Source organism: Rattus rattus, chromosome 5 (assembly GCF_011064425.1).
Source record: "Rattus rattus isolate New Zealand chromosome 5, Rrattus_CSIRO_v1, whole genome shotgun sequence".
NCBI lineage: Eukaryota > Metazoa > Chordata > Mammalia > Rodentia > Muridae > Rattus > Rattus rattus.
In genome coordinates this window covers 99,058,781-99,081,973 of record NC_046158.1, presented here as the reverse complement: position 1 = coordinate 99,081,973, position 23,193 = coordinate 99,058,781, and the positions used below count along the sequence as shown (strand labels likewise).

Sequence of the window (23,193 nt, the reverse complement as noted above, 5' to 3'; positions counted from 1 at the left end):
CACTCCAGTCCTAGTTAGCAGTTTTTAAAAACATGGTTTTTGAAACTGTTTCCTGTTAACTCTTTCAGGAAAAAAAAGTTAGCTCTTCTATTTTTGTATTCTATTTCGTTATGCTGTATAGTAGTTTATTTTTTCTCTTATAAATTTTAAACCAAAACTCAGTTTCATCTAAAGCATATAACACTTGTAGCCCTTATCTTTCTAAAATTTCTCGGAAGCATTGTGACAAGGACTATTAGTATGTAGAAACCATGATTACTGTTATCCCTCTAGCCCAACAAAAAAATTACTAATTAATTCAAAAGTGACAGTAGTGCTGAAGAAAATTATAGAGGTCTACAGCTTGTCAAAATGGATAAGTGACTCTGGGGTACCCAGCTCAAATAATATACCTACAGTGTAGCCTTTATACCTATGGATCAGTCCAGAAAAGGAGGCAGCAGGGCGGGGGTGGGGTGGGTGGGGTTTAAGTGGCAGAAGACCAGGACACGTGCTACTAGATAGATCTTCTAAACATAACAAGGAAGTATACCCATGGCATCTCAGTAGTACAGTTCCTGAACGAGATCTGTGTACTGATGTAGCAGCTGACATCCCGCACAGACAGGAAGACTGCACCCAGCCTTCTCCAGATGAAGAGCTGTTGGCAGTCAGCTGAAGCAGGCAGATCTGTTATCTCCCTGGTAGGTTATCCAGTCCTGGTAGTCAGCCCTAAACACGTATCCATATGGGCAGGGTGTGTATGCATCAGTAATAAAGAAGAGGTAATGAGTTTAGGAGGAGCGGGGGAGGACACAGAGTAAGAGGACATAGAGGGGAAAGAGGGAGGCATATAGATTTTGTAAAATGCAATGCTCATATGGAATTCTTAAAAATAAAATTTAAATTGGAAATTGCTTTAAACAGAGTAGATCATATGTTTTTACCAAGAATTTTAAGATTTTTGGGCAAGCTTTAGGTCCTGTCAGCTAGCCTTTCATCCCCTTTTCCCTTCTCCTTTTTCTCTTCTTCTACCCCTGAGATAGTGTCTTAGTATATAGCCCAGGCTAACCTTAAAGTCACTCAGTCTTTCCACTCTCAACAATTCTGCCTTAGCCTCAAGAGTGCAGAAAGTACGGATGTGTGCCAGCACACCCAACTCTAAAATTTATCTTTAAACTTTTTAATTTTGTCTCTTCAAATATTTAAAACTTTTAATTCTGTGCCTTGTAGTAACTTAGGTTGTTGCTATGTTTCTCTGAAGATGTGAAATGGAATCATGTGCTGTGAAAGCACGTAAGGGAGAGAGAGCAAAGAGTGGCTGGCGTCTCTCAGTGGCTCTGTGCTTATGCTTATGTGCCAGGCACTGCTGCAGGCGTTTGGGATCTGTCAATATATGACCAGTGAGTTTGTCTTACTGAAACCTCAGTTGCAGTGTTTGTGAAGTGTATGTGTAATTTAGAGGGTGACAATGGCAAACAATGAACAAAAGCCAGGTAAAGCTCAAAGTTATAAACTGACCATCCTGTGGACTCAAATGCGTTAGAAATGAGGCTAAATTATGACTGTAGCATTGTCTGTTTCCCAGGTGTTCTTGGAGCTCAGCTTTGGGGCATTTGGTGTAGCTTTGCCCACCAATACAGGAAGTTCACTCATTTTTTTATAGTCATGCCTTTAAGTGTCAGTACAGTTTGGTTTTGGGAATCTAATTCTTTATCTTCTTTAGGGATTGTGCAATTGATCCAACGTGTGTGCTTTGTATGGACTGCTTCCAGAGTAGTGTTCATAAAAACCATCGTTACAAGGTATGAAAACTATATACATAAAATCACTTAGTGGGAATCTGCTGACCAAGTAGTTCAAGTTTTTGAGCTGTTTTATTTTCTGCTAAATAGCTCTGATATGTATCTTTAATCATACTTGGATAATGTATGAAGTGCTTATACCAATTTGAGATTTTTTTTTTTTTTTTTTTTTTTTGGTTTTTTTTTTTCGAGCTGGGGACCCAACCCAGGGCCTTGCGCTTCCCTAGGCAAGCGCTCTACCACTGAGCTAAATCCCAACCCCCAATTTGAGATTTTTTAAACTGTATATGTGAGTTCAAGTTTCCTAAATACTTGGACAATTTGAGCCTCTGTAAGATGTTTTAAAATTAGCAATTCTCAGGAGACTCCTGAGTACCTTAGGCAATGCATCAGTTTCAAAAATTAGTTCTTCTTGTGTTCTCTTACTCTTTTTTTTTCTTTTCTTTTTTTTTCGGAGCTGGGGACCGAACCCAGGACCTTGCGCTTGCTAGGCAAATGCTCTACCACTGAGCTAAATCCCCAACCCTTGTGCTCTCTTAATTAATAATGGGGTCGAGGCTTTGCCTTTTCTGTTGAATTATTAGACAGTTTTGTTATTAGAGCTAAAATGTATTTCTTACATAATAATGCTGCTTCTGTATTCTGGGCTCAGACAGACATGATGATTCATGTTTCTCTTTGTTTATATATGCCTCAAATACTGTGCAAAATGTAAATAATATTTCGAAGTTACATAGTTCATATCTTTTGTAAACTTGAAAGTTCTAAACCAGCACAGGCTATATATATAGAAAGAGAGGCTTTTGAATAACAAAGAAAAAATTATGTCTATAAGCCTAAAGTACTCTCTTCAAAGGAGAGTACACAGAAAATCAAACCTTTTTATAGTTGGTCACATAGGGAGCTTTAATAGTATTGAAATCCCCTCTGTCTGGACTCCAGGTTAGTATCCTTCATCTCCTTGTTAAACTTTGGAAATGACCTCTACGTTGTGTGTATTCTCTGACAAGGAATACTTTGTAAGAGAAAGCAGCACAGCTGTCAGCCATGGGAAGGAATCGGGAGGAATATGTAATGTGCCAGAGAAGGGGACAGAGGAGAAAGGGGCAAGGGCAGACTCCATCTCTCGGTCGGGCAAAAGGAACTGAAAATTTTATTTTTATTCTATGTTACTCAGTTTTTCTAGATCCTTTTCAGTATACTATGCAGGTAATTTTGTTTGTGTTGGGTTGGACTTCGAGACTTACATGAGGTTGGCAAGCACTCTGTCATGGAGCTGAATTCCCAGTCCTTATGTTATCTTGCAGTGCTGGAGGTTAAGCCTTGTGTGCTTTGTATGTCCTTGTCCAGCAGGGGCTCTATTGTGGCCCTGTAACCCATCCAATAAGTACAGGTTTTGAGGTAATGAGAACTGAGCTTAGACCTAGGCAAGTGCTGTACCACTGAGCTATATTTCCAGTGCTAATACTTTTTTTTTTTTTTTTTTTTTTTTTTTTTCGGAGCTGGGGACCCGAACCCAGGGCCTTGCGCTTCCCTAGGCAAGCGCTCTAGCCACTGAGCTAAGTCCCCAACCCCAGCTAATACTTTTTTAATGTATAATATTTGTGTGTTATGTTTTGTGTGTTTCTGAGATAGGCTGTCATTCTTTAAAATGAGCTCAAGTTTTGTTTCTTTATTGTTCTCAAACACTGTCTTGGACTCTTTCTGCCACTGAAGGTTTTCCTTGGTCCTCCTCATGTATTTTCATGTTCAATAAGATATTGCTTTAGACCGGTGGCTCTCAACCTGAGTCTCCCCCTTTTTTTGGGTTACCTAAGACTGTAGAAAACACAGATGTTTACATTAACACTAGCAAATACAGTTGTGGTTGTGGGTCACCACAACATGAGGACTGTACTAAAGGGTCACAGTGTTAGAAGGCTGAGTAGCCCTGGTTTAGACAAACATACTATGTGATGCTGAGAACAGCCCAGCGTCTGTGCTGTGTACTCAGGCTGGTCTTGTGGTGTGTACACGGTAGTCTGCCTGCTTCAGCTTCTCGGGTGCTAGAATTACAGGTGTGAAGCACCTCCCTCCGTTTCATACCGTTTTTTATTTTCTTAAATATTTTTACATTCATTTAATGTGTGTTTCTATTCATGTGTATTTCAAAAAAAGTATGTCTGGGACTTGATCAGTAGAGACAGGCTGTTTGAGGGTGAAGGATTTCTGCTTTCGTAAAAGACATTTCAATGTACTATCTGAACATTTAAGTGTGTACAGCTGGGTGATGTGAAGTGTTCAAAGCTCATGCTGTGTGCCCACTTCCACCTTCTGGCTGCATACTTCATTTCACTTTGTAGAAACAAACGTATAAAATGATGGCTCTCCTTTCCTTGCTTTTCTTCTGGTGGCCATCATTCTACTTCCGGTCTCCATGAATGTGACTTCTGTGAGTGCCTCTTCTGGCACTGAAATCAAGCAGTGTTTGTCTTTTGTGATTGGCTTGACTTGCATAAAGCTCTCAAGTTCAAATGCAGCATATGTCATAATTTCCTTTCTTTTTAAGCTTGAATAAGATTCTACTATATAACATCACATTTTGATTATCTCTTTCCATTGATGGACTCGGGTTGTTCCACAAAATTTTGATAGATTTAGGTCAAGTCTTTTTTCTTGTGTTACTGGGCCAATTTATATATTCACTAAAAGGATGTGTGTTAAGGCTGGGGAGATGGCTCACTGGTTAAGAGCACAGGTTGCTCTTTCAGAGTATCCAGGTTCCAATCCCAATATCCACTTGACAGCTCACAGCCATCTGTGACTCCAGTCCTAGGGGATCTGAGGCCCTCTTCTGACTTTCATGGGTATACAAAGATACATGCAGGCAAAATACCTCCACATGTGAAGTAATAAGTCTAAAAAGAAATTAAAAAAGAAAATGAAAGCTAGGCATGGTGGCAGATACCTGTAATTCTTGATTCTAACACCAGGGAAGCTGAGGCAGGTTTCAGAACTCCAGGCCTTACTGGGCTATACAGAAAATCCTGTCTCAAACAACAAAGGAGATGTGGGGATATTGCCTTTGCTTTAGCATCTTTTCATAGTTTAGTTGCACAGGATTTTTTTGTTGTTTTTGGTTGTCGGGATTGACAATCAATACATGGCAGCCAGAATAAAATCTAACTTGTGGGTTTTGTGTGAATTGCAAGCTAAGAAAGATTTCTGTAATATTTAGGAGCTGAAAGTGTGGCTCTCAGGTGGTCTCATGCTTCCTTACTGTGTGTTTGGAGGGGACGTTCTGAGAAAAAGTCCAGGTCACATGTTCTCATTATCTTCTACCTGAGTTAGTATATTTTTGGTTTTTTCCCTAGGAACACTGAAAGGAAGAAGAGGGTAGTTGCTGTAGGACACTAATGTAAACGAAGATACTATATTAATTAGTTCTTAATTACTATGTATCATTATATTGATTTTTTTAAAGGTTTATATAGTAAAAAATGAAAATTTATACTCAAGCATTCTAGATTACAAAGGATCTTTTTACTTTCCAATCTGTTCTCCACTAGTTCACATTTAATTAAAAAACTATTATTTTTAAAATCTGAGGCTACATCTAAAAAACTTGTACATTTAGAAGGTCCATTTTTTAAAATTACCTTTAATCTCTTATCTCCCTCCCAGTCTACCCTCCAACAGTTCCTCATCCCATTCTTCCTTCCCTGTCTACAGGAGGATGCTGCCCCCAGCCCCACTAATCCCTGGAGCCTCAAGCCTTCTGGGGTTAGGCATGTCTTCTCTCACTAAGGCCAGACCAGGCAGTGCCCTGCTGTATAGGTGTTGGGGGCCTCATATCAGTTGGTGTGTGCTTCTGGTTGGTGGCTCAGTGTCAGAGACCTCAGGGGTCCAGGTCAGGTGAGACTGCTGGTCTTCCTGTGGGTTCACCGTCCTCCTCAGCTTCTCCCAGCCTTTCCCTAATTCAACCACAGGGGAAACCCGGCTTCTGTCCATTGGTTGGGTGTGAGTACCTGCATCTGACTCTTTCAGCTGCTTGTTGGGCCTCTCAGAGGGCAGCCATGCTGGCCTCGTGTCTGTAAGCACAGCATAGCATCAGTAATAGTGTCAGGCCTTGGAGCCTCCCCCTGAGATGGATCCCATGTTGGGCTTTTCACAGACCGCCTTTCCCTCAGTTTCTTCTCTATTTTTGTCCCTGCAGTTCTTTCAGACAGGGACAATTCTAGGTCAGAGTTTTTGACTGGGGAATGGCAACCCCATCCCCCCACTTGATGCCCTGTCTTTCTGCTGGAGATGGACTCTACAAGTTCCCTCTCCCCACTGTCGGGCATTTCATCTGGGGCCCCTCCCTTTGAGTCCTGAGTGAGCGTCTCTCACCTCCCAGGTCTCGGGTACGTTATGAGGGTTCTCCCCCCCCCCCACCTCCCACCTCCCAAGGTTGCCTGTTTTTATTTTTTCTGCTGGCCCTTAGGGGCTTGAAGGCCCATTTTTGTTATAGTGGAATATTTAGGTGGTTGGTGTTTCTTAGGTAAGTAACTAAAATGATTTTTGTTCTATCCTGATTCTGTTATACTACATACAGCTAAGAAGTGTTAGTGAATATTAGTTGGATCAACCTTCTTACTTTTCATTGTTTTATAATAAAGTGTGGCCCCATGAAATCGCACTTGTCGTTTATTAGATGCATACTTCTACTGGAGGAGGCTTCTGTGACTGTGGAGACACAGAAGCATGGAAAACTGGTCCCTTTTGTATGGATCACGAACCTGGAAGAGCAGGTACTACAAAAGAGGTAAGAAGCTTAATTGGTGTTTTAAATTTTCTTAAATTTAATGAGAATAAATGTTATAAATGTTTTATGGGTTGTCTTAGTTAGAGTTTACTGTTGTGAACAGACACCGTGACCAAGGCAACTCTTATAAGGATAGCATTTAATTGGGCTGGCTTACAGGTTCAGAGGTTCAGTCCATTATCACCAATGCAGGAACATGGCAGCATCCAGGCAGGCATGATACAGGCAGAGCTGAGAGTTCTACATCTTCATCTGAAGGCTACTAGCAGAATACTGGCTTCCGGGCAGCTAGGATGAGGGTTTTAAAGCCCACACCCACAGTGACCCACCTACTTCAACAAGGCTACACGTACTCTAATAATGCCATTCCCTGGGCCAAACATATACAAACCATCGCATGGGTTAAGATTCCATTTAGAATCCAATTTATTTGTTCTAAAAGTTAATTATAAGAATGCTTTGTTTTTCTACTCTAAATTAAGATTTTCTCTAGAAGAAATGAATTCACACATACTCAAAATGAATTCAAAATACTTTTTGTTAAATAGTCAACTAGAAAAAAGCTGGGCAGTGCTAGTGCCTTTAATCCCAGCACTCAGGGAGCAGAGGGAGGCGTATCTCTGAGTTTGAGGCCAGCCTGGTCTGTATAGAGTGAGTTCCAGGACAAGCAGGACTACACAGCGAAACTCCATCTTAAAGGGAAACACCAAGATAGCAAGAGTGAGAGTGTGCCTGAGTGTGCGTGCGTGCGTGTGTGTGTGTGTGTGTGTGTGTGTGTGAGTGAGTGTGTGTGTGTGAGTGTGTGTGTGTGAGAGAGAGAGTGTGAGTGTGTGTGTGTGCGTGTGTGTGTGTGTGCGTGCGTGAGTGTGTGTGAGAGAGAGAGAATGCCTGAGTGTGTATATGTGTGTGTGTGTGTGTGTGAGAGAGAGAGAGAGAGTACATGTGGGAGAGGGGAGAGGGGAGAGAGAGAGAGAGAGGAGAGAGAGAGAGAGAGAGAGCCTGGTGTGTGTGTGTGTGTGTGTAGAGAGAGAGAGAGCGAGCCCTAAGTGTGTGTGTGTGTGTGTGTGTGTGTGAGAGAGAGAGAGAGAGAGCCTGAGTGTGCCTGAGTGTCTGTGTGTGTGTATAATGTATGACTCCAAGAGAACAAAAATAAGAACAGAACATAATGAATTTGAAAGCAGAGGGAACACGTGATTCAGTAATTGCTTGCTTTTCTTTTCTTTCTTTTTTTTAAAAAAGATTTATTTATTCTATATAAGTACACTGTAGTTGTCTTCAGACGCACCAGAAGAGGGCATCAGATCTCATTACAACCACCATGTGGTTGCTGGGAATTGAACTCAGGACCTCTGGAAGAGCAGTCAATGCTCTTAACCACTAAGCCATCTCTCCAGCCCCAGTAATTGCTTTTCTTAAAGGAAAAAGACAATAGACTCAATGGATATATCTTAGTCAAGAAAGCAAGCCCAGACATAGACAATGTCAGGGGAAGAAACTATAGGACGCAGACACAGATGAGCTGTGGGAACTCCAGAACTGCTGAAGGATTCTCAGCTAATGAGAGATGCTGCTCTTACAGAGGAGCCAGCACTCACAGGGCATCCTCTCTGTTTTAGAATATCGGACACTCTTCCAGGGGATCCCAAACCCTCTTCTGGCCTCTAAGGGCACATATGTGATACAAACTTGCATGCAAAGCACTCTCTTGCACATAAAAATAAAAAAAATCTTTAAAAAAAAGAAAATAAAAAGTGAATTCCTTTTAAAAGATAGGAGGAATGATTAGAAAAATTGAATAAGTTATATCAGATAATATTTAGTCATTAGTGTTTTTAGATAGAGTAATGGTGTTTTATATCGGTGTTTTATATCCTTTCTTATTAAAAAATTCATATCAAAATACTGAAGGGTGAATGTCATAATGATTGTGTTTTACCTTAAAATATTTGAACAGGATAAATAAAGCATATATGAAAAATGTTGCATTCTTAAGTTTAAATAAAAGTGTATTAAAAGAGAGGGTATGCTTTTCTGTTTAAAGTTTTTATTAATAAGGTTTTTATTAATAAACATGTAAAAAAAATTTCACTGAAGAAGTAAAAGCTTGTAATTTGCTCCAGAATGTGGGAGAAAGGAAGGGAGCCTTACACTGGTTCTAGGAACTAGAATACACTGCTGTAAGATCTACCAAGATGTGCCATTCCACATCAGTCTTAACAGTTTCATGCTGACACCCCAAGCACAGCGTTAGCAGGTGAATTCACACATGTAAGAGTACAACACAGCCATTCTTACTTTGCTGAAGAAATGCCTTCTTGGAACTCACTGTGAAGGTGCTTGTGCCAGCACATTTGGGAACTGCTGTCTTGGAAAGCATTCTCAATTTTTTCAGGGATGCTTGCCTCAAATAAAATCTATACAAATCACATTTCATGTTGAAGCATAAAGTACTTTCACCTGATGTAATTGTCATCTGGGAGGCTCACTGCTGAATAAGCTCACCCTTTCCAGCTCTTTCTGAACTCTGGCTGGCTGGTTCAACTCAGCTGTTCTGGCTCATACTCCTCTCCAAGCTGACTGATCCAACCTGTCTTCTCTCAGTTTCTGACTAAATTGCTCTGCTTCGCCTCAAACTAACTCCGGCAATTTGTTCTAATCTTTTGGTTTCTTTTTATTCTCTGGCTTCAACTGCCTCTGCTGTCCTGTTCTGAACTTCATGAAATCAGGAACAACTCAATTCCACTGCACTGGACACACTGCACTGACTCCCAGCTGACTCCCTCTCTGTCCCTGGGCTCCTCCTAAATAGCTTCTCTTTCCTCCTGAGAGTTGGGAGTATCCTATTTCTGACTCATTCTGTCAAATCTGTCTCTGATTCATTACTTGCTCCTCAATTTAGCCACTTTTCAAACATGGCCTTTTCCTTCTACAAACATACAGGTGTGTGAAAGGGCTTGTCTGTGTTCCAGCCAGAAGGGTTGAAGGTGTGTGTCCTGTCTGCATTCCAGCTGGATCACACAGACCTAGGTCTTTGGTGAGCCCTTGCCAGAGCAGCCATGCCATTGGATTAAAATTCATCTACATTGGAGCTCAATGTTTCAGAATCCTTCTGTTGACCCTGCTCTGGAACACTAATCAGATGAACTAGACTGAGCTAAGATATGTAAACATTGCAAAGGACAAGGAGAAGTAGTCATGACTGTAAGTCAAAAAAAACAAAAACAAAACAAAACAAACAAACAAACAAAAAAAAAAACAAGAAAATTAACCGAAATGAGACACTTCATTACAGTTCACAAAGATTTCTAGGTTTGTTTGTTTGTTTGTATGCTTGTTGCTCTTTAAGAACGGGCCTGAAACTCAGGTCCCTCCCAAGCATAGCCTTCCAGTTGCTGGGCTTGTGTCTGTTTACTGCTATGTGCACTGACATAAACAAGCAACAGCAAAATGCCTGCTTTTCTGTGTAATATATTTAACAAATACTTTTGACTGGCCATATGAGCAATACCTTTTAGGAGATGTAATGGGAGATGTTTAATTCATCATGATAAAAAACAATAAAATGCTTAGGTGGGGGGAGAAGAATTATGCTAGACTCATTCATTCATTCATTCATTCATTCATTTTGAAACAAGGCCTCTCTATGTAGCCATGCCTAGCCTGGAACCCACTGTGCCTCCAAAGTGCTAGTATAAAAGACGTGTCTCACGTATCCAGAAAGCTAGCATTATTTTTAGAAATCTGAATCAGTCTCAAATCTGATCTTGAACATTTTTGAATTTAAAATTAGATTGGGAAAGTAATCAATATCCTGCAACTGTTTCTCTGGAGGTGAGAGAAGGCTGCTCTAGGTAGCACATTAGCTCCTGTAACACTGTGATTTCAGCTTTTATTCTCTCTGCCTTGTGGGTGTGAGATCCATATTCTGCCAGGTACATGGAATTGCGCCAAGCTTAATGCAGTATCACCGAGCATCAGCAGACCTAACCAATAACACTGGCAGTGCACTGTGCAGCCTCAAAGAGAGGCTCCTGTGGTATGCAAGTAAAAGCAGTTCCTCTCGTATTTCTAAGATGCAAATGCTTTTCTTGAAAAATTCTTTTATAAGCACCAGATGGAAGCAGAAGAATTTCTTTCTACTTTTCCCTGAGGTCATGTTTATGAATGGTCAAAAGAAACTGAGGAAGGAAAACGATGAGCAGGAATGTTGTGTTCCAATGTTGATATTAGTACCATTGACACTTTATCTCTTTAGCAAAGACCTCTGGACACACTATTCAGAAAAGGTGACTTGTTGAAGAGGGGGTAAAAGCAAACTTACAGACCATAGGTGAGACGACATCAAAGGTGTTAAAGGGAAGAGAGTAACTTGGTTAATTTGCCACATTAACCCTCTGTAAGAATACAGTTTAGCTGTGTTGAGTACGTTCACATTGTTATGCAATAGAATTCAGTGTTTTTGTCTTGTTTTGTTTTTTGCCTTGCACTACTGAATCTCTACACATTCAACACTAAGTCCCTCTCTTCCCTGCCCTCAGCCATTGATTCTCTGCTTTCTACTTCAGCAAAGTATGTATGGTCAGAGTCAGAAAAAGATTGTTTTTTTCTGATTAGCTAAGTTGTCGTCTCTCCCCCCCACCTCCCCGCCTTCCTCTCCTTTTCTTTTCTTGTTTTATTGTGCTGAGGATCAAATTATGATCATCCCAGGCAAGTGTTTACCACTAAACTTCACCTCCAGCCTGTTTCTTATTCTTTGTTATCAATACTTGCTTGTGGATATTTTTAAGGTGACTGCGAGAGTTGGTTGAAGTAAGATATGAGTTTTTGTAAGCTATAATGGATAGCCAGTTGTTGCATGGTATTATCATAATGAAGCTATTCAGAAAGATAATAAAGAGAATTTACAGGGGAAAATATGAATAAAAGGTATTCTATAGTCTGTGTTTCTTTTTATCATCTGTAACATCAATTTTATACCAAGAGCTTATGAATTCAACTTGATTAGATTCCTACTGGATATTGTAATGAACTCACTGAAGTGATTTAACATCTTCCTTATCTATTTATGTGGACATAATCTCAGTGTATGTTTCTGTTGTTTCCTCACAGACCTTGCATTGCCCACTGAATGAAGAGGTAATTGCTCAAGCCAGGAGAATATTCCCTTCAGTGATAAAGTACATTGTAGAAATGACTATATGGGAAGAGGAAAAGGAACTGCCTCCTGAACTGCAGAGAAGGTGGGAGCTGTCACAAGCCACAGCTTAGTGATGGTTATTTAAGCTGACAAACACTGTTGGATATCTGTGTTTGTGATCCTCCTCCTCCTCCCTCCTCCCTCCTCCTCCTCCTCCTCCCCTCCTCCTCCTCCCCCCCTCTCTCCCTCCCCCCTCCCCCCCCCCCCCCCTCCCTCCCCCCCCCCCCCCCCCCTCCCCCCCCCCTCCCCCCCCCCCCCCCCTCCCTCCCCCCCCTCCCCCTCCCTCCCCTCCCTCCCTTCCTTCCCCTCCCTCCTTCCCAAGCTCAGAATTTATTATGTTATTGGAATAGATATAAACACAGACATTTTGTAGAATTGTTTTATATGCCCAAGGCAGGAGTGGGTATGAGCTCAACAGAGAATCAGCCAAATCGTCTTTGCCCTTATACTTTGGAAATAGTGTGCCAGGATTATTGCGGGCATCAGGACTTAATTTGTTTTTACATAAAACTCAGCAATTCTAACAGGTATAAGTCTCTCATTGACATTAACAGTTTTTAACTTTTCAAAAAGTTTTTTTTAACTTAACTGGAAAAGGAGGCAGAGGCAGGAGAATATTTGTGAATTCAGGACTAGTCCTCTCTACATAGCAAGGCACAGGTCAGGCAGAGTTATGTGGTGAGACCCTGTCACAAAGGAATAAAAAGGGAATTCTGGATATTAAAGTATAGTTCAGGCCTTGTGGAACTATTTCTACTTGTTTAGAGTTTTACAGAACTACAGCACAAATCCATATACAGATTTGATTATTTATTTATTTATTTATTGGTGGTGGTCTTTTTTTTCTGGGAAATTTATTATGTAAGAAGAGATAATTAAGAATTTTAATGACATCAAATGTACTTTTTACTTGTGTTGGTCATAGACTTGTTGAGGAAATAAAAGTATTAAGAAATTTTATCTGTAAGTACTTGAATTTCAGATAGATGATAATGACAGTTCTATAAAGAAATTTTGTATCAATAAACACAATGTAAGTGCGTCCCAGCACAGACAGCAGTGCTTGGATATATTTACTGGTAGGAAACACTGGGCATAGATTCGCCTTCTTGTTCCTCTTGCTGCTTAGTTGTGTTGTGACCCTGGATACCTCTTTCATTCATCTGAACTCATATTTCTTTGGGGGACAGGGGGACAATTCAAGACAGAGTTTCTCTATGTAACAACCTTGGCTGTCCAGGAACTCAGTTTGTAGACCAGGCTGTCCTTGAACTCACAGAGGTCCACTTGCCTCTGCTCCTGAGTGCTGGGATTAGAGTCATGTGCTACCATGCACAGACTAATAGGACTGTTGAAAGGCATATTAAAGAAGATTTAAAGCTGACAGTGCATAACCTATAACTACTGTTTTCACATATCGCATGAGATCGTCATATAACTGGAATGCAGGTATTATCTTCCTCTAAGCAAATCTAAGATAGTCAGTGTTTTATCTGAGATCTTATAGACAAAGTGGGCGTGCTGCACTTCATACTTTGAAAACAACTAAAACAAAAACCCTCCACCTTTTCCTCAAAACTATAATACCCCTATCACTTCAAGATTTACCTTTATTTAGGCATAGGCCTCTGTGAGTTTATGTGCACCAGGTGCATACCAGAGGGTTTCACAGATGATTTTAAGTTGTTCATGTAGGTGCTGGGAACTTAACGTGGGTCCCCTACAAGAGCAGTATTTATTTTTAGCCAATTAGCCATCTCTCTAGCCTAGATCAACAGGTCCAGTATCACTTAAATAGAAGGCAAATTACAAAAATAAAATGATTGCCTATCATTGTCTACCTGAAGGTTCTAAGCCTGAACATCTGTCTTTCCCGTTGTCAGTGTGTGAGTCATACAAAAGTTGATGGTCTGAGGCAGCCTACGAGGAAGAGGAGAGAGTGGAGAAAAATCGGAGAAAAGAACATCTGAGGAAATAGTACTTAATGATTTTGTTTTCTTTTTTGGAAACAGGGGATCATAGAGAGTTAACCAGTCTTGACTCAAGCTTGTGGGTGCAAGTAATCCTTGCCTCAGCCTCCCAAGTATCTGTGTGCCAGCATTCCTTAATGGGGTTCTTTTCCATTCCATAGCACTATACTATTTAAAATCATGTCATGTATCAATATTACTGTGTTATTCTCGACAGACAGGAAACTGCATTGTGCTGCTTTAGAATATATGACTGTTTTTGCTTGCATTATTATTTGAATATCTATCTTTTTTTAAATAGGGAGAAAAATGAAAGATATTACTGTGTCCTTTTCAATGATGAGCACCATTCATATGATCATGTGATATACAGTCTGCAAAGAGCTCTTGACTGTGAGCTTGCAGAGGCACAGTTGCACACGACTGCCATAGACAAAGAGGTTCGTGATCACCCTCTGACTTATTTTGCTGTCTTACATCCAATTCTCGAATTCAGGTGTTAGCTGCTTTTTAAAAACATGGTTCATTATAGACTTAACATGTGCGGTTAACTTCTCTGGACATGAGCTAACTGTTGCACTCTTGACTCCTAGCAACTGTGAATACCCGGACAGATTAGATATGTCAGTGTATGTCGTGGATGGGGGAGGGACAGTGGGAGGCCCCACTCCTCCCTGAGGACTGACAGCAGTTAGTGGTTGCTGGGGGTTAGGGAAATTGTTTTCTTCAGTGATATTGTCACTATAAGTTGTTCATACTCCAGTAAATAACTCCTTATCCTTGGTCACTCAAGCATCTATGATTAAACTCAGCAACTTACCTAATAAAGACACAAACATAGGAGAGGATTTGTTTGGAAGAAGGGTTTTAACATGGGGATGAGTGAGGATAAGAGGTGAGAACGGTGATTGAAATGACCAAATTTATTATATACATGGAATTGTCAAAACTTAAAATTTTTGTCTGGGATTTGATCTGGGATTTTGCCCATTCTGGATAAATACTCTTCCACTGAACTATGTCCTTAGCTCTTGGAGTGTTTGTTTTGAGACAGGGAGCTTGTAGCCTAGCTGGCCTAATTACAGCTGAGGATGCTCTTGAATTCCTGATCCTCCTGCCTCTGTTTCCTCAGTTCTGGAATTATGAGGAGTGAGCCAGCCTTACTGATTTAGCTCCCCCCACGCCATCCCCGACTCTGTTTTTGTTGTTGTTCTGAGGCAGCTCTGACTGTCTTGGAGTTCACTGTGTACATCAGGCTAGCCTCAAAATCATAAGTATCTGCTTGCCTCTGCCTCCTAAGTGCTGAATTAAAGGAGTGAAGCACGGGCCAGCTAGTTTATCCCTTTCTGAGACACAGTCTTGTGTGGCCTGGGCTGCCTTCAGTTTGAGATCTTCCTGCTTCCTGGGTGCTGGAGGCACACTCTTAGGGTATCATACCTGGGTTTTATTCTAGCGTCATGGTAATCGACAGTTCATCAAGTCTGTGGGTTGTGTGTAACTCATTGATTGTGATTCCCATCCCACTACCTCATTCTCATTTCCCTTACAATTAGGGTCGCCGGGCTGTCAAAGCAGGTGTGTATTCCGCTTGCCAGGAAGCAAAGGAGGATATAAAGGTAACTTTCTGAATTAGCCACAAACAGAAGTTCAAAAGGAAACACGGATTTATTTCTAGGAATCAAGTGATCTTATTATTGCCATGGTTGGTGTCATGAGTAAAGGCATGTCTGGAAACTTGGCAGTTGAAGACTGTGTGGCTTCCTTTATGAAGTGTAGATCACTAAAGCACAGTTCAGAGCCTGTTCTCACTCCTCCTGTCATTTGTAGAGTCACTCAGAAAACGTCTCTCAGCACCCCCTCCATGTGGAAGTGCTGCATTCCATGGTTATGGCCCACCAGAAATTTGCTCTGCGCCTTGGATCCTGGATGAACAAAATTATGAGCTATTCAAGTAAGCAAACACCCTGTTTATCTGATTTCTAAGTAACTATTGTGTTTTATAGAAATGTTTGTCATTGAAATTTCTTATTTCTTGGTCAAGGGTCTATTTTGATTGATTTCATCAGGATTACGTTTCAAGTATATAGTACCTTAAATTTGTTTTTAAATGCACATCAAATAACATGTTTTTATTGGCTCTTGAGTTTGATGACATGATTATTCTTGGCATCAAACATAGCAAGTTAACTTTAATTTTTTTACATATTATTATAGAAACACTTTTAGGAGAAATATCGTATGAAGAAAATCATTTGACTCCGTTTGGCTTCCTTTATTTGTAGGTGACTTTAGGCAGATCTTCTGCCAGGCCTGCCTCATAGAAGAGCCTGGCTCTGAACATCCCTGTCTTATCAGCAGACTAATGCTTTGGGATGCAAAACTTTATAAAGGTAAGCAGACCTCTGTTTACGCTGCCTGCAGGGTCAAGGGAAGATTATAGCTTCATCAGAGGTCTGTCTTGTGTGAGTCAGTTATCGAACACGATCTTGATCTGTGTTATTTGTGAAGGCAAGGTTAACTAATTTAATTTTGCTGATTAAAAATCCGGGAATACTGTCTTTTAACAATAGTGCCTTTCATTTAGAAAGAGCCAGTTGAAAACTGTTTAATCAGATTCATATAGCAGTGCTTTTAGTAAAGCAATGTTTTCACTACTGTAGCAATCTAGATGAGACATAGAGAGTAAAAGATGAGAGTCTGAAAGGTACAGAAAAAGGAAAGAACAGAGTTAACGTAGTTTTTTTTTCTTGTGAAATTTGTATATTTTTTGTTGGATTTTTTTAATTTACATTTCAAATGTTATACCCTTTCCCTGTTTCCCGTCCATAAACCCCCTATCCCAACCCTTTCCACCCTCCTCCCAACAACCTCCCTCCCCACTTCCCTGCCCTGACATTCCCCTACACTGGGGCATCCAGCCTTGGCAGGACCAAGGGCCTCTCCTCCTATTGGTGCCCAACGAGTTAAATGGGCTGGAGAAGTGGCTTGGGGGTTAGAAAGGAGCACTGCTCTGGCACAGATCCCAAATTCAGTTCCGGCATCAAACTCAGGTGACTCGCAGCGGTCTGTAGCTCCAGCTTCAGGAGATCTGACTTCCTTTTCTAGCCTCTGTGAACTTCTGCACTCACGCGCACATACCACTGCCACATACACATCTGCACATAAAGTAAAATAAAATTTAAAACTATGATGAAACGCAGGTTTGAAGGGATCAACAGTAAGGTGAATGCTGGGAGAGGCACAGAAGAGGGAAGAGTTGGTAGGTATCTGTGTGTGTAATTCATGACGTTGACTGTACTGCATCTTTGAAGCTGTTAGCCTGGTAATTAAAAAACAGAACAAGACAGAACACCTCTGCTCTGCTATTTCTAATGCCTGGAATAATTTGTCTCTGTCTTGGTGATGCCCTCACCCTCTGCTTCCTAATGATCTACAGGTGCCCGTAAGATCCTTCACGAATTGATCTTTAGTAGTTTTTTTATGGAGATGGAATACAAAAAACTCTTTGCTATGGAATTTGTGAAGGTAATTGCTGTTTATAACGTAACATAATTTTTGACAAATGAAGTTATAGAAGCAGAGGGATTCGTATGAAGCTCATTTTAAATTATGTTATTAATTTCTTCATTAAAATGTATCGTTTTATACAACAATAAGTATGTTCACAAATGGTGATTGTTGGATTGGAAGTTTGGAGAGAAGATAGTGGAAAAGGCCAAGCGAAGGCAGGTTATTACGGTCATCCAGACAGTCACTCTTCTTCTTTGTCTTTTTTTCCCACTCATCCTTTTGATCATTATTTGCCTGCTAGTAAAATTACTACAAGAATAGAAGTGTCTGCATGAAGGGAATAGCAGAAAAAAGGAACAGATGCACAGGGGCAGGGGCAGGAATTAGGGAACCCGTATATTTAACTAAGATTAAAAATAAAACTCTTTTATGTTGTTTATTGATCTGTTTCATGTGCTACATTATTATGTCTTTTTACTTATTGCTCAAGTATGATTGTGAGGTTACACAGAACAGGGGCTTTGAGATTGTTATTTGAGTTGTTCAAAGATGTATAACTTATTGATTCTTTGATTTTTTTTTAAGATTTATTTACTTTCATTTTGGGTATGAGTATTTCATCCACCTGTATATTTGTGACCATGTCTGTGCCTGAAGCCAGAAGAGGGTGTCAAATATCTTGGACCTGGGGTTAGAGATGGTTTTGAGCCACCTGTGGGTTCTGGGAATGGAGCCTGAGTCCTCTGAAAAGCAGCCAGTGCTCTTAGCCACTGAGTTGTCTCTCCAGCCCCATCACCCTTCTGAGACAAGGTCATCACTGTGTCATCCCAGATAGCCTTGAACACAGCGATCGGCTTGCGTCTGCCTCCAAGTGCTGAGATTAAAGGTGTGCACCACCGTGTGGTAACTCCTTCTGCCTTTAACTTTCAGATGGTTCTAAGAGGCATAGGACGGTGTAGAGACAGAACCAAAACTAGAGTTGGAAGCACAGAGGAAGTCACAATTGTTGTGGGTAAATGACAGCGTGGGGATAAGTTGCCTCCTTTGGGTTCTCTAAGCACATTGTTAAAAACTAACATTTAGGGGCCCAAGAGATGGCTTAAGAACACTTGTTCTTCCTGAGGACCTGGTTTAATTCCTAGCACCAAACTGTTGGCTCATTCCAGTTCTAGGGGATCCAAGGTATTCTTTTGGCCTCCTTAAGCATGCCACACTCACAGGGTGCACAGACACACACAACAACAGGAATGAAGAAAGTATCTGTGTGTCTTGTCCCTTGGAGGAGATGGTAGCTCGAGATGTAATCTTTTTCTGCTTTCTCTAAATACTTTTTAGAACATTTTAGACATAAGATTGTTGGCCCTAGATATAAGAATATGTGATCTGAAATGGAATTTTATCCATTACACAAAAGCTGATCTTACTTAGATGAGATATAGTTTTTGTACACCATGGTCATCTCTTAAGGTCTAGGATTCTATAGTGAAAGATTAAATAGACAAATTGTTTATAACTTTTTAAAAGATGCTTATTATTTGGTAGATGTGGTGTTGACTTTGATCTAATACAGGATTGACTATGACTGGTCTCCTGGTCCATATAAATTGCTAAATCCATTAAATATATCCAACTCTGTACTGTTAGAGGAGAAGCTGTAAAACATTGCCTGAGGGGCATTTTTGTTTTGTTTTGTTGAAAAGGGGTAAGCTATACTATTGTACTCTGCCATGATTTTCAGCAGTGTCTTTTGAATTTAAAGTTAATTGTCTGTCTCTGCTAGATCAAGTAGTTGAACATATGTTAGTTTCTTGCTCTCGATGTGACAGTCTATTAACTTGCCATCTGATGAGCTGTTGTACTTGAGGTTGTTACTAAAGTTCAGAATGTAAAGGTTTTAGTAGTGATTTTCAGTGGGTTTTCCACCTGCGTCTTTCAGTATTATAAACAACTACAGAAAGAGTACATCAGTGACGACCACGAGAGGAGCATCTCTATAACCGCACTGTCCGTTCAGATGTTCACTGTTCCCACCTTGGTATGTACTCGATGCTCTCAGTAAAACTTGCTCTGCTTCTTAAGACTTTCACTCGATGGGGATCAGCTCCAGTGGTACCCAGGGAGGGCCTAACTGGAAACTCTTGTCCATATGGTCCCGTCTTTGATTTCTTCTTTTTCTTGTTTTTTAAGATTTTATTTATTTATTTTATGTATGTGAGTACACTGTCACTCTCTTCAGACACACCAGAAGAGGGCATAAGATCTCATTACAAGGCTGTGAGCCACCATGTGGTTGCTGGGAATTGAACTCAGGACCTCTGGAAGAGCATGCAGTGCTCTTAACCACTGAGCCATCTCTCCAGCCCCCATCTTTGATTTCTTACTCTCTGAAGTGTTGTCTTTCCAATACCAAAACCTTGCATTTTTAGTTTTTGCCTTTCTTTTGTTCTTTATTTATTGTTTTTGGTAGACAGATACATTAAGGTAAAAACTGAGAAAGGGAGAGAGTGCCCATCAGACCCTTCTGTGAGATGGTGCTGCACTGGCGTAGGAGGAAAAGAGGCTCTGCTTCCTTTCTATGCTGCTTATTTTCCTGTTTCTTTTAACTGTTTATTTCCCCTTTTCAAAGGGCCAAAGAAAAGGATAGGGAAGAGAATTGAATTGGGGTGAAGAAGAAATATGAGACAGGCAGCAATATGACAAAAGTTGTGAAAGTTATCTTTGATTTTCATTGTTCATGATATGATTACAGATGGTAAATATTTGCTCACATAATCTGGGTAATAGGTTTGGCATAATTCACATAGGTATTTCCTAGTTATTGAGGAAAAGGGAATTTTATAGAAACTAATTTTTACACTAGGAGTACAGCTCAATAATATAATACTTGCCTAACATCTACAAGGCTTGGAGTTCGATCTTTAGTACCAGAAATAAAGATAAAACCCAAACCCTAGAAATTAACTTCTGAAGTAGTTGCTATTCTTTAAAAACTAGGTACTTATTTTACTGTTCAATAAACATTTATTCTGAGCATGGTGGCACACACCTTTAGTTCCAGCATTCAGGATGTAGAGGCAGGCAGATTGCTCTGGATTCAAGGACAGCCTGGTCTACATTGTGAGCTCCAAGCCAGCCAAGGCTGCATAGTGAGACCCAGCCTCTAAATAATAAATATGCATTTGTTAAAAATTATTTCTGGCCAGGCATGGTGGCATATTCCTTTAATTGTAGCACTTAAGAGGAAAGCAGAAGTAGGAGAATCTTTGTGAGTTTGAAATCAGCCTGTCCTATGTAGCAAGTTTCAGGATATTCAGGCCTAAAATAGAGAGACCCTGCCTCCAAGACAAACAAACAAATTTATTTAGGGTGGGCTTTTTTTTTTTTTTTTTTTTTTTTTTTTTTTTTTTCGAGCTGGGGGTGGGCCTTGCGCTTCCTAGGTAAAAGCGCCTACCACTGAGCTAAATCCCCAGCCCGGGCTTTTCTTTTTAACTAAGACAGGAAAAAGTTTGAGGCCAGTCTAGGTGCATAATGAGATGCTATTTCAAAAACAAAATGAAATGCTGGTCAGCCAAACAAGTGAATAAATTAAGTCCATACTAAGGTAAGATAATGCTAAAATAATATTCTTGAAACATTCTATAGGCCCGACATCTTATTGAAGAGCAGAATGTTATTTCTGTCATTACTGAAACCCTGCTGGAAGTTCTACCTGAGTACTTGGACAGGAACAATAAGTTCAACTTCCAGGGCTATAGCCAGGACAAGCTGGGAAGAGTGTACGCGGTGATCTGTGACCTGAAGTAAGTGCCTGGGGATAAGAGGTGGGCATGTGTTGGACAGTGTGCTTACTTGTCTGTCGTATAAGTAAAATTTGGTCCTCTTGCTTGACCACGGTTCTCCTCACCCTGATGGCAAGCACAGGAACTGTAGTTACTACTGCTAATGCAGTTGCCTCTACAGCCGGAGATCCAACCAACAGCTTGGAAGGAATAAAAAGATGACTGATTCTTTACTGGACTTATACAATTTCTTTCCTTGTTTTTATTTCAAAACACTGCAGTATGACAACTGTTCGTAGGACATCTACTTTGTATAGGCATTAAATTGCCTGCAATGTATACGGGTGATTTGCAAACACTGTATTGTTTTCAGTATCTAGGGAGTAGGGTCCTGGGATCAGTCTCCCGTGAGTAGCACAGACTTCTGTAAACACAGAGTGTAAACCCGTAGAATGAAGAAGGTGCTGAGGACACCTGGGCCACCCAGCGACTCTGCACTGTCACGTGACCCCTTGCACTTATCCTTTACTTACACATTCAATGGTTTTGTCCCCTCATATACTCTGTTTCCAATAATGTTTGTTTTTCTCTTTACTTTCCTTTTCACCTATATACCAATCTTTTGATACTTATCAGAGTTCCCTTAATTAAAATTTTCTCCCAGAAGAGGACTGAGAATTTCTTTTTAAACTAAAATTTGGGGCTACTGGGATGGTTTAGTGGTTAAGAGCACTGACTGCTCTTCTGGAGGTCCTGAGTTGAATTCCCAGCAACCACATGGTGACTCATAACCAACTATAAAGTGCTGTGGTGCCCTCTTGTGGCATGCAGGTGTACATGCAGACAGAACAGTCATTAAATAAAACAAACAAAAATTTGCAGGCTAGAGAGATTGTTCAGTGTTTAAGGGCACATGCCACTCTTGTAGGGGACCTGGATTCTGTTCCCACTATCCACATCAGGTGACTCAAAACCATCTGTACCTCCAGCTCCAGGGGATCTATCTCACTGTCTCTGGTCCGCAGCTCCAGGGGATCTATCTCACTGTCTCTGGTCCCCAGCTCCAGGGGATCTATCTCACTGTCTCTGGTCCGCAGCTCCAGGGGATCTATTTCACTGTCTCTCTGTTCTTTGCAGGCAGTTGCAGACACATGCATTCACATGCACACTCACCCAGTACACATCATTGAAAAATAATTTTAAAAATCTTAAACTAAAATTAAAATCACATGATAGAACTGTTCTGGTCATTAAAATAAATTTCCATTTATTCTGGAAGTGAATGTTATAAAAATTCTGATAGATCAACTATTTATTAAATCATGGACTTCAAAAAATTTCTTTTAGCATATATTAGAATAAAATAAATACTTAGTTTTCTGGTTTTAAAAGATGGGGCTGGAGAGATGGCTCAGCACTTCAGGGCATTTGTTTATCTTTCGAACCCAAGTTTGGTTCCCAGCTCCCATACATTGTGCAGCCTCTAACTCCAGTGCTATGGCCTCCACAGGCATCTGCACTCATATGCATATAAACTCTCTCTCTCTCTCTCTCTCTCATGCGCACATGCGCGCGCGCGCGCGCACACACACACACACACACACACACACACACACACACACACACACAATTTTTTTAAAGTTCCAAGTCATATATGATCGGAAATAAATTTTTACCTACTTCTAATGACTGTGTATAATAAGAAGTTTAGGAAACTATCATTTTTTAACAAATTCTCAATCTCTCGATTTGAGCAGTGGAAACTCAGGAGCCAAAATCTGGGGTAAAATCCTGCTAGCTCAGAGAGGCAGGGAAAGCACCAGCTAACTGACCTTCCTCCTTAGCTGTTGTCCCAGAGGTAATAACCCCTCTCAGGCTATCTCTAAAAAGCTCCTTTAAACCGAATGTCCCTCCCTTCTACTTCCTGTGTGTCTCTGTCAGTCCTCCTGACTTTCCCTTACTTTCTGTATTTTTGTTTCCTTAGTAATCCTGTGTTCATGTCCTGTCAGTTCATTGTTTGCTCCACCTCTTGACCTTTGGTTGACTTGATTTAGTCCTGTTTACAACATTCAAAGAGAAAGCTCTTGTTTTTTCTAGTAAACAAAGTCTTGGAGTTCACAGTACAATCAATAGTAAAGAAATTGGCTTCTAGTCCAACTTAAAAATA

At 40.6% G+C, this 23,193-nt stretch overlaps 1 protein-coding gene across 1 annotated transcript in view; it reads left to right on the top strand.

Annotated features, from left to right (window-relative positions):
* Ubr1 (ubiquitin protein ligase E3 component n-recognin 1) overlaps window positions 1–23,193 on the top strand; it is a 111,470-nt gene that overhangs the window by 12,587 nt on the left and 75,690 nt on the right. Inside the window, exons 3-12 of the mRNA XM_032904035.1 lie at window positions 1,706–1,784; window positions 6,460–6,570; window positions 11,680–11,810; window positions 14,039–14,177; window positions 15,291–15,353; window positions 15,565–15,688; window positions 16,020–16,127; window positions 17,174–17,262; window positions 19,184–19,282; window positions 20,890–21,047. Of these exons, the coding sequence (XP_032759926.1) occupies window positions 1,706–1,784; window positions 6,460–6,570; window positions 11,680–11,810; window positions 14,039–14,177; window positions 15,291–15,353; window positions 15,565–15,688; window positions 16,020–16,127; window positions 17,174–17,262; window positions 19,184–19,282; window positions 20,890–21,047 (1,101 nt within the window). The remainder of the gene's footprint in view (window positions 1–1,705; window positions 1,785–6,459; window positions 6,571–11,679; window positions 11,811–14,038; window positions 14,178–15,290; window positions 15,354–15,564; window positions 15,689–16,019; window positions 16,128–17,173; window positions 17,263–19,183; window positions 19,283–20,889; window positions 21,048–23,193) is intronic.